General features: G+C 42.0%; 1 protein-coding gene across 1 annotated transcript in view; it reads right to left on the reverse strand.

Annotated features, from left to right (window-relative positions):
* Window positions 1-7,268: 7,268 nt before the first annotated feature.
* ERN1 (endoplasmic reticulum to nucleus signaling 1) overlaps window positions 7,269-13,408 on the reverse strand; it is a gene marked incomplete at both ends in the record, with an annotated part of 29,058 nt that continues 22,918 nt past the window's right edge. The window contains 12 exons of the mRNA XM_079544380.1: window positions 7,269-7,475; window positions 7,598-7,665; window positions 7,903-8,026; window positions 8,421-8,548; window positions 8,963-9,110; window positions 9,485-9,684; window positions 10,088-10,187; window positions 10,674-10,863; window positions 11,152-11,242; window positions 11,929-12,181; window positions 12,783-12,974; window positions 13,117-13,235. Of these exons, the coding sequence (XP_079400506.1) occupies window positions 7,269-7,475; window positions 7,598-7,665; window positions 7,903-8,026; window positions 8,421-8,548; window positions 8,963-9,110; window positions 9,485-9,684; window positions 10,088-10,187; window positions 10,674-10,863; window positions 11,152-11,242; window positions 11,929-12,181; window positions 12,783-12,974; window positions 13,117-13,235 (1,820 nt within the window). The remainder of the gene's footprint in view (window positions 7,476-7,597; window positions 7,666-7,902; window positions 8,027-8,420; window positions 8,549-8,962; window positions 9,111-9,484; window positions 9,685-10,087; window positions 10,188-10,673; window positions 10,864-11,151; window positions 11,243-11,928; window positions 12,182-12,782; window positions 12,975-13,116; window positions 13,236-13,408) is intronic.

The raw sequence follows: 13,408 nt of genomic DNA on the forward strand, positions 1-13,408 counted from the left end.
ATGTACTGCTATTCCGTGACAATACCTTATGAACTGAGGCTTTTTGCTCTAGGTTTTTCCTGTTGTTCAGACATTCTTTGCTTCTACCCTTTACGTCGCTGTCCTTTTCTGTAAGTCTCCATGGATTGGACAGGACCAACCTGTTCCTTGTTTGGGTGTTGGTGTTTTTAGCAGGCTATATCCGTGTTACTCTGACCTGTTACCACAGACTAATGTTTGTGCTTAAATTTACAGCAACTAATGATGTGCATTTTCCGTTTGCTTTGTGCCTCGTCCTAAAAGGTATGTGTGCAGAGTACTGCTGTCTTTCTAGTCCAAAGGATGGCATGCTGACAAGGTGCAAGTATCTGCTCAGCTGTCAGAATAGCTGCCCTGTCGTCTCTTTAAAACAACCTGAAAAGTTCCCATTGATGGCAAAGGGTTCACATCTTGTTCTTTTGGTGGATCTTTGTTAGTGACCTCCTTCGTGCCTCCTGGATCTAAGGAGGGTAGTACCAAAAGAAACTTACACTGTAAATGGAATTTATTGATTTGGAAGGTTGGCAGCGTTTTTACTGGCACTCCAGTGCGTGCTGTCAGTATTGCAGCAGTGTCATAAAGCTGTATAATGCACTGTGGAATTTCATTTCTAATGACTGTCATAGTTCAGTGAATTGACTTCCATAGGCAGTAGTGGAGGCAGGTTTTGGAGAGCTTGGTTTTTAAGATTGTGGAGTGCTACGTGACTCTTCTTAAACATTAGGAATGCCTGAAATTCTGCTAAACTGAGTGAATTTTAACCCACTGGTGCTGAGGAGTGAAGGAGAGATGTAGAAAAGTACGTAGCACGGCAGGAGTTCTGGCTGGCTTTAGAACTATTCTGTGCCATGCCTGATGACTGCTATGAGCCGTAGTACTGTGAGGGCAGGCCATCTCCAAACTTACCTTGTAAAAGTACATATGTACCTGCAGTCAAGGCAGCATTACCAGTGAAATGCTGGCAGTTCCTTCAGAAATGCAGTGATAGTGACTGCTGCGATTTTCAGTCAGAACTAAGTGAGGTAAACAGGAGTTTGGGAGTGAGAAGTCTCAGAGGCAGCCCTGCAGGGGATGGAGTGAGTGTTCATTGAGTGGCTGAAGTGTTACGTATGGAGCTGATTTGTTTGGGAAGTTCTGAAAAAAACTTTCTGATAATTTTCTTGTATTCTCCTTTAAACAGCAGCTTTATGCAATCTTTTGATTATCAGAGAATGCAGATTTTTATTCAGGCTCTACTGGAAGAAAATACAATTCTAGTACAGAATTCAGAGATTCTGTTGTATAGTGAATGCTCTTTTGCTCCTTGGAAGTTCTTGGGAGGTGTGAGGGAGCCAGGCGCCTCGGCGTGCCGCCTCTGCAGCCAGCAGCATCCCGTCCTGAGCTGTGTGCTCCTGGCTGGTTCCTTCACTCCTTTGCTCTCAGCGTCCTGATGAGTCTGTGCTGGCTGTCGGTGAGGACTTACATTTGTGCATCGGACCTCTGTTGTGAGTAATAACGCACCTTGTCTCTTCTGAACAAGTTTATGCTGACTTGTTCTATTGCTTTAGGCTCACCTGCAGTAGTACCAGGCAGCAGCACTGCCGCTTCATAACGATGAACTGAGCTTCTCTGCAGATAAGTCCTGAGCATACCTTAATGCTCGTGTTTCTCAGGGAAGCTGAAACATCCTGAGAAAACAGAGATTGAGTGCAAGCAGCAGGTTAACCACAAGCAGATGATCCACATGTTGGCATTACAGTGTGTTAGGTAACTATGTTGCAGTAGATCTAGGTTTCTCATGCCTCAAATTTTATCTTAAATCTTCCCTACATCTTAGCCACATTCCCAGGTTCTTTTCAAAGAGGGTAGGTGTTGAATTTCAACTTCTGCTGCCTTAAGTAATCGGTATCTATAAATGGTTTTGGATGGTAGCAACTTAGAATTACCCAAAAACTATGCCATACAACCATGGAAACTGTTTCAGTGTCCCAGCTTAGGGAAGTATATAATGCTGTGAAATAAAGATGTCATGCAAAGCTTCTTTCTTTCTCTTTGTCCCCCCATTGTGTTGTAGAAGTGTGTGATACATGCAGGCACTGACTTCTTTAGCTTCTAGTCGAAGAAAATACATTTTGCTCTTTCATTTGTAAAGTCTAGAATAAGAAAACACTTTATGAGAGTATTTAATGAAGGACCCTGGCAATGTAAGTATTGTAATTTCCTTTCTATTTGTGTTAGGCAGTGGGGTTACCTTGTTAAACTTCTGGCTTGTTATCAAAATAACAGAAACGTAAAGGCAAATTGAAAGTGATTTTATAGTTGCCTTCGCTTCATATGCTTTTCATAAGTGACAAATTGTAGTAATTGAAGTTCGGCAGCTTTTTTAATTGAAAAACTAAATTACGGGTTGAACTCCTTGGTTTAATACAATTTGTGTTTTTGTCAACTAGCAGCAGAATTTCAGCATTTGCTACTTACTGGTAGAGAAGAAATATCCTACAGCACTGCCAGTACAGGTTAGTTTAATCTGTAAGTACCTGATGTTCCTATTTGAAATAATATGTTCAAATGATACCTTTTAAATACAAAGGGAATTTTGATCTCTGAAATGTCACTGTATCTTTGTTACCTACTGCTGTGCTCAGTAGTGAGTGAATACCTAGATAATCTTTTGAAGGTCTCTAATGATTTTAACTGTGCTTGTGGATTAGGTACTATGTGCAAGCCAGGCTGCCTTTGGTGTTTTAAAGTCAGCCAGTTCTCCATTCATTGCCTATTGCAGAAGGCAGTTTTATCAGTGAGCCAATTACAGGATACTTGTGCTGGGGAATAAGCAGTTCAGTTTGTAAGAATTTGTAGCTGTACTGTAACTTTTCTTTAGCTGTTAATTATTGTTGCTACCAATAGAATTTTGCTCTGTATAGCTGGTATGCCAGGAGCTGCTTGTTCTCTGGCTTATGGCCCACTTCTAGTTAAGCCTCATATGCTTCATCTCCACACATCAGTGTGGGAGATGAAAGTCTTCTGTGCTGTGGCACATAGGATAGGTTCACTGCTGGATAAGCTGTGAAACTCTGTGCCTTAACTTACACTTGGTAAGTAAATTATCACACAGTGAATTTGAGGGGCTCTTGGAAACCATTGGTGGATAATTACACAAGGATGTAGCAGTGCAGAACCCAGACAGACGTTTCACTGGCTCACGTAACGCTTTTCACTAGTTAAGAGTGAAGTGACACTTCAGCAGTATTGCTTGTTTGGGGGTTTTGAACTTGTATGTAATGTTGCAGGTCTCATCAAAGAAAGGTGAGGTTTCAAGGGGATTCCCAGTGCTTGTAATAGTTGGACACAGCCCATCTCCCAGCATCTTTGTGTTGGTTTTCAGGCATTCGCACTGAATTGCTTTGCAAAAGTAGTGATGTGTAAACTTCAATAATTTTGCTTGGGTGTTTTTCCCTAGAGGAAAACAAGAGTTGCATAATAAATTTTGTAGCTTATCTTTGCCTCTGTCTCCTACAACTTCATGGCATGTTTAATAGGAATTCCTCGCTGTGAGGCTGTTATCTTAACAGACTGTGCCTCTTCCTTCTGCCTTGTGTAGTTGATCCTCATTTACTGAGCACTGTAATAATTATTCTAAGTAAGAATAAGTAACGGATTGCTTTTGGCTGCTGGATTACTATTTGAAAACTCAGTTCTGCCCATGGGTGAATGCTGACCTGCACTACTTGTACTCCAGCTTGGCAATGAATGAGGTTCTTTACCGTTTCATCAACAAACTGTATTTCTTTGGGATAGATCCTAGTGTGAACTGCAGTAGGATGTTATCTCTCTGTGAAACTTTATGGCAGTTGAAGTATTTTTTGGTAGAATTAAGTTTATTTTCTTTTGAGATGGGACAAAACAGGAGGAATCTGAGCTTTCATATTCAAGTGGGCAGTCTTAAGACGTAGCTCACCTTCTGATGCAGTTACAGCAGCTGTACAGTATGATGCAGTTCTGAAGGAGTAAGTGGGGAACAGGGAGCCAGTTCACACTTTGATTCAGACTTCTGCTTAATGACTTCAGGTTGCCCAGTCGGAGACTTTAGTTACTGTGCAGCAAACTCAGACCTCCTGTTTACCTTCCTCAGGTGAAGCACATTATTGAAATGTGTCCCTCTCTGCAGTAGCCCAGCTACAGATGCCAGTATGTCAGGAATGTTCTTGTAACTTGATGCAGCTCTTGTGTAAGTGGTATGAAGGGGATGGGATCAGTGATCTTTGATCAAGGGCAAAATATTGATGTTGAATTTGATTTCAGAAGGACTGGTAAGTATGTGCATTGCTTTAGTGCATGCAGGCACCAATAATTGTAGCTTAATTTTTATAGCATTCAGTTTACAAAGAAGATTCAAAGAAAATACGGAGCAAACATCATTGGCATCCCTTGGGAACCTTCTGTGAACTGTATTTCAGGCATAGATAACTGCGCATACGTATGTATGTATACAAACTGCTTTGTAACAGTCTCTGATTAAATATAAGTAACACACTGCTTCTGTGTATTTTTTTTCTCATCTTGAGACCTATTTAAATTAATGCAAGAAATGTTAGCTGTTTCACAGTGTTTATGAAACCCACTTTCCCTCATGTTATTTGAACCATAACTCTTGACTCGTTCTCTGTAAACCATTCAGGAACTTAGCAGTCTGTACCTGGAGACGAGAAGTAAGTGAATCTTTTTTAATATTGAACTTTTGGTGTTAATCCACTGTCCTTTTTCTGAACTGATTGTACAGAGAAATTAGATTAGGTGGGAGAGGGAGGGGAATGTTGGGGGGAAAGTATCTAATAGCATTTTCATGAAACCTAGTGGAGGGGACATTAAGTGGTCTGTCTGTTCTGAACAGCAAAGCACTGGAGAAATGAGGATGTTTGTCCTTGCAGCTCTCCTGCATGGATAACTGCTAGGCAGGTTGGTCTCATTTAATCGTACTCATTGGACTCACAGGTTAATTTCTTGAGAGATACTGAAATATTAAATCCTGGATTTTCAGTACTGTGTGACATGATGCAGTGTTTGTCCTCAGGCCATTTCAGCAGTGTCTGAGACTTTCAGAAGGTGTGCTCTGATGGCCTACAGGGGGGCCAAGACAGGAGCTTTGTCAGCTGGCTTGTTAAAGCTCTCCCAGATTTGATTCAGTAGTCAGATTGTTGGGGTATTTGACTGTGACCATGTAAAGGATGAGCCTGTATTTAATCTGCCCCATGACTCCTGTTTTGTAAATAAAGCAGGGCCACCCTGAGTGCAGGTGCATGCTTTTTCTCTCTTGGCTTTTCTGTTTGTTAGTTTGGAGGAAGTCAGATAGCAATTATCTTTGTAATACAGTGAAGCAGAGTTTGAATCGAGGCCCTTGTATTTCTAAGAGGTAAGAATGGGTGCCTTTGAAAAGAAAGACTCCTTGTGTGTTAGAAGGAGACTTTCAAGTCTGTAGTGGTGTGGACATTTATATATGTATATATATGTATATATAAATGTTTATATACATTCCTTTATTTCTTGTTGCTTCTCCCCCCTGCCCCCTTGCTCCTGTCCTGCACCACAGCTGTAGCTTTGAATAGCAGGAAGGGGGGGGTTTTATGCTGAAATACGAACCTGAGGTTGGTGTGACTGTGCTGCTCCCCTTCCCTTTCACCTTCTCCAGCCCTGGTTCTGAAACCTGCATTAATCCATGTGTGCTAGCAGTGTAGCTCACTTCCACAGGCACACATCATCACTGAAGTCATTTTATGAGAGTACAAGTCTTTATTTAGTAGAATTATAAAAGATCTTTACATGAGAAATACAAAAATAGGAAATAGGCTTTAAATCTCCTTAGTTAAAAGTATTTTTTTCTTTAAGCTGTAGAAATAGTAAATTGCTCTCAAACACTGTAAAACTAGGAAAAACCTTACAGTGAAGTGTTCCACTACAGTCACTGTAAGTGCCCAATCGCTCACACACAGAGTAGTCCATGATTTATTAGTTGGAGACACAATGGCACAACCAGATCAATCTCCGCTTTTCCTCTAGCTAATGAATTTTTTGAAAGATGCAGTATAACTTTTCCAGTTGTTATAATATGATTAAATATAAATACAAAAATGATTAAGGAAGATTTGGCATGCTTTGTACTCGTACCACTTTTTACTAGGAAGTGGTATCAAAACAGTTATTAAATAAATATAAATATGTTAAATAAATACATTGCAGACGAACACACCCACCTCTGTCAAATTAGAATTCAGCATTTCTTCATCCTTCGCACACACTTGATGCTTTGTGTCACAGCTTTAGGGCCAAAGAAGAGAAATACTGCATCTTTAGAAACACAGGTTCCCCATGGACATAGAGCAGAAAATGAGGTAACTTTGCAGCTTTCTTCCTCCTATCAATTCACTGCTTGATATGTCTCAGTTCCCATTCAGCTTCTTTTACCCAGGACTCATTTCTTACCTCTGGTTCTGCAGCTGCCTTTTCCTTTTCCTTAGAAGAAAGGAAGGAATGCTTGCAGTGGGTGAATCATTACCATTTCAGGAGCAGTTTCTTGCTGACATCAGCGTATCTCCTGAAGTTACTTGTGCAGACGCTGGTTTGTTTAAGTCAAGTACGGCTCTAGCTCTCCTGTGAATACTGGCTGACATTAAAACAGTGAGGTCTGCAAAGCCTTTAACTTTTTTCAAGTTTTCTAACTTCATCTGCTCAAATAGGAGGGTCTGTTTCCAGGTAATGCTGATTTAACAAGGGTGAGTCTTTTTAGAGGTTTTGCCTCACTAAAAACAATTCCCTCTACCCTCACTGCAGTGTGCCTAATGCAGTGTGGCAGTAGTGCAATGGCAGGCTCTGATTTGCTGCAACTAAAAGGTTCCTTTTGCGGGTCCCACCCCCTCGTAATTCTATAATTTCAGTTACTGTATTTTGATTCTTTGCAGTAAAACACAAGTTACAACATCAAGTACAGTATAGGGATAGTGGATGATGCTTATATCCAGCTTCCCTCTTCACTTTCCTGAGACCTTCCTTGGGATAACTCCAGCACCAGGGTTCATTGCTTTTGCACCTTCATTGCTCCTTGGTCTCCTACTATCTCCTGATCCAGTGCAGGCACAGTACAAGGCACTTCTTGGAAGCTTGGTTTCCTCAAAGAGACAATTCAGCTCTTTGATCCTGCTTTTCCCTGCAAAAGGTAGGCCTGTTTCACAGCCTTGTGCTTGGAATGTTGGTTCCAGAGAAGAAAGCTTGCTTTGCTCTCAAACAGCATCTCCTGCAATGCTCTTCTCTGCAGAGTCCTGATCATAGTAGTGCTGAAACAGTCTTTCATGGCAGCAGATATGCATTGCATGGTAGGTATGTAGGAGCAGGTGAGGGAAACGAGCTGTGAAGTAATGTACAAAATCATCTGGGATGGAGCCCAGGGTCTCCTGCACCTCAGGAGGCAGTTCTCTGTAATGGTGCTTCTGTAAGAAACAAAGCAACAGGGGAAAGCTCAGGTGGAGTCTTCCAGTCTGCCTGTACAAGGTGTATTTTCATGCACAAGTAACCTGTTAGTCTGTTGGGTTTACATAGGCAGAAACTTTACCTTATTTCTCATCGCCCTCAGAAGGTCCCGTACTGAGCCTCCTTTATACGATCTGAATTTTCGAAGATCTGCCAAAGAAATTAACGTTTGTTTTGATGCTGGCAGTTGGAGTTGCTGGCCTCAAAAGAAATGTATGTTTATGAGATGTTCATATATTGAGTGAGACACATCACATAATTTGAATAAACGCTGTGGTGACAAGGAAAAACTGTGCCAGAACTGAGCCCCTGTCCTTACTTTCTTGTCCGTGCAAACCGGGGATAACAGAGAACTGCCTGCCGTTCTGACAAGACACCATTTGTTACCTGTCTGAAGAGGAACAGTGATGTGCTCCCTCCAGTCCATTTTCACCACCTCTCTTCCTCCTCTTTCTAACTGCTTGACTATTGGACCATCTAAAGCTTCTTTCTCTATCCGGTCACTGACGTCCTGGAAGAGACACTCCAGTTATTTTCAGTTGTATTCCTAAGCATTTCCCAGTTATTTCAAATTACAGCTTCTGGCCTCCTGATAATGGAGGTGATTCTACTTTGGGACAAATACTATGCAAGGAATAATGCTTGGGATGAAGACAGTGAAATACAATCACAGAAGACTATCTGCCAAAAGCTGTATTTCTTTTTAATCACTGAATAGAAAAGACTGGAAAGAACCTCAAGTCCTCGCCCAGTTCCCACCCCACGCTTAATACACACATTCACCACAGCAGTCTACTCTCTTGTTAAAAACTGGCTTGGCAACGTTATCCTGCATTGTGTCACCTCAAACATGCACAAAGTAGGGATGAAAATAGTGAATTCAAGATCTGATGGTCGAGACAAACCTGAAAAAACTGGAGCTGCTTTTCTAAACTCCAAAAGAATGGGTGTTTTAGCACACAGCTGGCAGATGGACGTTTCTGAGGGTCCATGTTTATCATTTGCTCTATTAAATCACGAGCCACTATGTCTTCTGCAAGGAAAAGGGTGAGCATTCAGAAGCTGCAGGGAAAGCTAATATTCTGTATGAAAATGGTTAAATTTCCTATTTCTTCCTGTGCAATCCCAAGCAAGAGCTCAAATGACACCCTCAGATACTGTAGGCAACCAACAGAATGTTACATTGCACCAATGCAATTAGGAAGATCTTTCCTACCCTTTAAACTCTACTGTCAAGCTTGCAGGAATCCAGATTTTTCCAACTAACTGAGTATTCCTCTCCAAAAGCATCTAAGAACTTCAGGAGCTTCACTGCAGGAGTACAGCTTTCACCATTGCTAAGTGGGTTTCACTGTGGGTTACAGTTTTGCCTTTTCTATGACAATTTTAGCACCCACTGGATACTCACTGAGTTCAGCAGTGATCTTTGTTTATGTGCCTTTCTTACCGTGCCTCCCTGCATCCAACAGTTCCAGGCTGTATGCACCCAGCAGAATGTTGGCTTGTCGCTGCAGAGATTTGCCAAAGGGGTGGCTGCCCTCAGATACCACGTAGTAAAAGACACAGCCTGCTGAAAAGATGTCCACGGTGTACGTCTGCAAATAAGCAATAATTTATTATTTAATTAATAATAATTGCTTATTATTTAATTAAAAGCTGCAAGATTTTTCCTGTGGAGAATGTGAGTCTCATCATCAGGTGGTTATTTGCATCTGAGCACAGAATACAACTCAGAATCACATCTTGCTATTTAAGACTTGTTACTAATTGAAAGAAATGGCTACATATAAATAAATACAGACATATGGTGAGAGAGAGAAGCAGAGTTTAAAAAAGGTAGTGCTAATGTACGTCAGCATGAGTGCTGAGGCATCCAGCACTGCACATCTTAAGGTCAGTCTGCAGCTGTGCAACCTGCTGGTTGTGCTGCCTTCTCGCAGGGAGGTCTGAAGGGAAGACAAACACTTACAGGGTTCTCTTTGCAGTCTTCACTCAGCATCTCTGGGGCAATCCACCCTTCTGTTCCCGGCACCCCCGACCGTCTGCTAAAGCTGTGTCTGCCCACTGCCAGCTTCTTGCACAGGCCAAAGTCTGAGATCATCGCTTTGACTTTCCCGTGGGCATTAGGCATTGAGATGAGGATGTTATGGGGCTTCAGGTCCCTGTGCACTGTAACAGACACCTGTTGATGCACTCCAGGCAATCCCAACACAATTTGTAAATTTGCACTGTACATTTTTCACAAGGCTGACCCACTGCTTATTTCGTCAAACTACTGTCAATGGCACGTTTTTTAATTCCATCACAAGTCACTGTTTTGCAGACACACTTTGCATGTCTTCTCTCCAAAAACATGCAGTGCTCTGAACAAAAGGTAATGGCTACCCTAAATGCAGCAGAATTTTGAAGGCAGAACATAAGAATCAATCTAGTGCTAGGACAGACCGTATTGTGTGCTGCCAGCACTAGGGGAAACCAATCACTTCACAGGTCAGCACCAGATCAGTTCCTTCTTCATAGTTAAGAAAATGTATCAGTCTGTATCCCGTACTGAAAATAAAGTCATTCTTACCAATACTGAGGGAGTGCAGGTAAGCGAGACCAGATGTCGTCTGTTGCAGGAGGGTAATAGGTTGTAAGCCATGGTGACTGAAGGCCTTTTGTTCAACATACTGTACATGACAACAGAAAAATGGAAGATAGAGCCATCAAATCAGTAAGTTTCTGCATAGATAATATGCAAAAAAAAAAAACACCAGGAAACTGTGGGCAGTCTAATGCTAGCTGGGAACACACATGCACTAGCCTTTCTGTCTGAAGGTGATGAGCTGTATAAAATCATTCAGAGTTAGAATTCCGCACAGCACTGTTTTTCCAGGAGCAGTTTTGAGGGTCCAGATGGTAGGAGAGGGATGCCTAAAACAGAGTGATTTGCAGGAGTATCAAAGGACAACAACTTCCCTTAGGTCAGTACAGGGTTGGAGGATACTCCTGGAGTTCTAAGAATATTCCTGTTTTAGGAACGTTTAACTTTCACAGATGGCAAGAATAACTGGGACATCTGCTGCAGAACCTCAGCAGCTCATTAAGCTAAGGGAAACTGAAGGCCTTCCAGCGAGAAGACTCAAAATCATTTAGGTTTGCAGGAGACTCAGCACCTCCTGCAAGGTGGCGGCGCACAGCTCGATAGCGATGTACTGGAACTGCCGGTCCTTCTCGGTGCAGAAATAGCGGATCACATTCGGGTGCTCATCCGACTCTCGCAGCAGCTGCACTTCACGGTCTGCAAAGCTGAAGCACTCGGGAAGAATTCTTTTCACTGCAACATCGCGGTTATCAAACGTCCCCCTGCAGACAGGAAAGCCACCTCAACCAATTATATAACAAGGCTAACGTGGACAAGGTACAAAACAAATGACAACACAGGGCATTTCACAAAGGCATACTGAAGTATTTTTCACACTGGACAGATACATTTGGTCATTTAAACATATCTGAGAGGAGTAGTTTTTGCTAGAGCAGAAACACCATGAAAACACACCATACAAAATATTTTAAAGTATTTCTGTTCACCATAGGTGTTGGTATAATGCAATAAAACATTGGTCTGTTAAATACTGAATGCAAGTCATTTACCTGTAAACAATTGTTCCTTCAGCTCCATGCCCCAGTACATCTTTTGGGTTAAATGAAATCTTGCCAACCATCACTCTGTTGGTATCATCATCTAAACGAAAACAAGAAGCAGAAAGACTGCTTTAGGATGGATCAAGTCAGCCTTGTACTACTGTGCACTACTGTGCACTGTGCTGGAAGAATGCTGGAAGTAAAAAAACATTAAATTCACAACACAGATGATCAAAAGAAATGAACAGCTGCATTTTGGTACTCATGCTGAGTAGGCAAATCCTGGTGTGTGTGAGATTCAACTCACAGTTTCAAACATACTCAGTACAAAACACCTGACGTAAGTCTGAAAAGATCATGTCTTGGACAGCAGATAAAATCTTTCTAGAAAGTTCTGTTGAATTTGCACAGTGATAATTAAAGGAAGTGGATTTAGTAGTTGTTTCCCTGCACAGCCCTCCAGAGGGACTAAAGACTGTGTAGAAAGATGAGGCAGGGGTGGCAGCGCACACTGCAGAACTCATTCCTTGACTATCGTTCATACATAATTTTTATTCATATGAAACGCTTCCAGCTTATAATATATCCTCATGCACAACAAAAATCCCTCCAGTAACAACTCTGAACGGGATGTTTTTCTAAAGCAAGTATTTCTGCTCCAAGTCAGTCGTGGACACCTGTCTGATGTTTTGCCACAGGCAGACTAAATGAGGATGATGGTCTTTTTCAGCTGTTTTATATATGAAGCACAGACATTCACAATCAAACGCACTAGATTTACGTTACCTCCCTCTTCTTGCTCTGTAGAAAGGCAGCTCCCAACATCAGATGTGGAGATGCTGGAATATGCAGAATGGTTTGATGCTTTGGGCGACATATTTGGTGTGCTGGTAGCAGAGCTGTCTGTCTGTCCATAGGAGATGTCCAAGAAATCTTCTGGTGGCAGATCACTGGGAGCACGGAAGGGCAGCTTCTGTTGTTGCAAGAGCTGTATCTTCTCTTCCAGCTGATGCTGCCTTTGCTGTTGCTGATGTACACTCTGAAAGAGGATCTCAGTTCATAAGTGAGAGACTGAAATTCCTTACTTAAAAGGAACGCTTCAGCTATTAGAGTAGATACATCCAAGAGACAGGGGAAAACTTTCTTATAACACTGCTAGCTAAGTAAGCTGGAGACATAAAGGGGCTTTTCCTCATGTTCTCATCTTCACTCTCAGCTTTCACAGCAAAGCTGCGCAATCACAACAGATTGGTTAATGTGGCAAAAGCTGACTTAGGCTAACTAGGTGTCTTTTAACACCTTTATCCTGCTGCAGGTGCAAGTCAGAAAACATGACAGAGGTTCAAGTGAGCAAATGGGGAGTAAAGCCTCTGATGTTAAGACGGTATCTGTGAAAAAGAGTTAACAGATGCAAAAAAACAGAATTTGTAGAATGTGCATTGGCACATACGGCAGTGGAAAGACTGTTCTGTCAGATATTTAGCCTTTGCAACCCCCAGCACATCTGGGAGTTAAAGTGAGGAGGGGAAAAAAAAAGAATTACAGTATTTCCTAACTGCTGTATCTCTTCTTGGGGTTAGCTCTCACATGCGACTGCTCCTCCCAAAGCAGAAAACCCCATCAAGACAAGTCAGCATTACCATTGGATAGGCGATGATAAATGCCACCCAGCCCACGAGTAGGAAAGTGCTGAGAATGATCGTGGCCATGTCTTTCAACATAGAGTCCACAGGAGCTTCTGGCCGAGCAACAGGCTGAGCAGGTTTCTCCTCAATATCCTTTGGAACAGCAGGAGGCACTTCTGGTGCAGAACCTTCAACGATGTCAATAACCTACGAGGCAGAGAATGGTCTTTTAGTTCAGTGTCTTCGTGGGTTCTGGGACACTGACATGCTTTTTTGCTAAGCCCCTCCACGGCTTCTATTCCTCTACATTCTTTAATCATAAAGTAAGATGATTATCCTCATCACAGACCTTCTCAATAGTGACTTTATCAGAGTCAGCTGGAATCACATTTTCAGGCCTCCTAGGTAAGTTGCTTGGGAATTTCTCCAGGATCTTTGTAGGGGCAGATAAAGGAGTTTCATGGTGCCCTTAAAATAAAACACACGTGTTCAAATGTTGATGAAGACCGTAGATGGAAGATGATATACAAAACACTTGAGAACATCAAAGTACAAGATGAGCTTAAAACTCATTTTTTCCTCTGCTCTGCCCCTGCAGTCACAGGCACAGAAATGCAGTCACTAAGAGGTCTCTACTCAAA

This window comes from Tetrao urogallus, assembly GCF_951394365.1.
Source record: "Tetrao urogallus genome assembly, chromosome: 18".
In the NCBI taxonomy this organism is placed as follows: Eukaryota; Metazoa; Chordata; class Aves; order Galliformes; family Phasianidae; genus Tetrao; species Tetrao urogallus.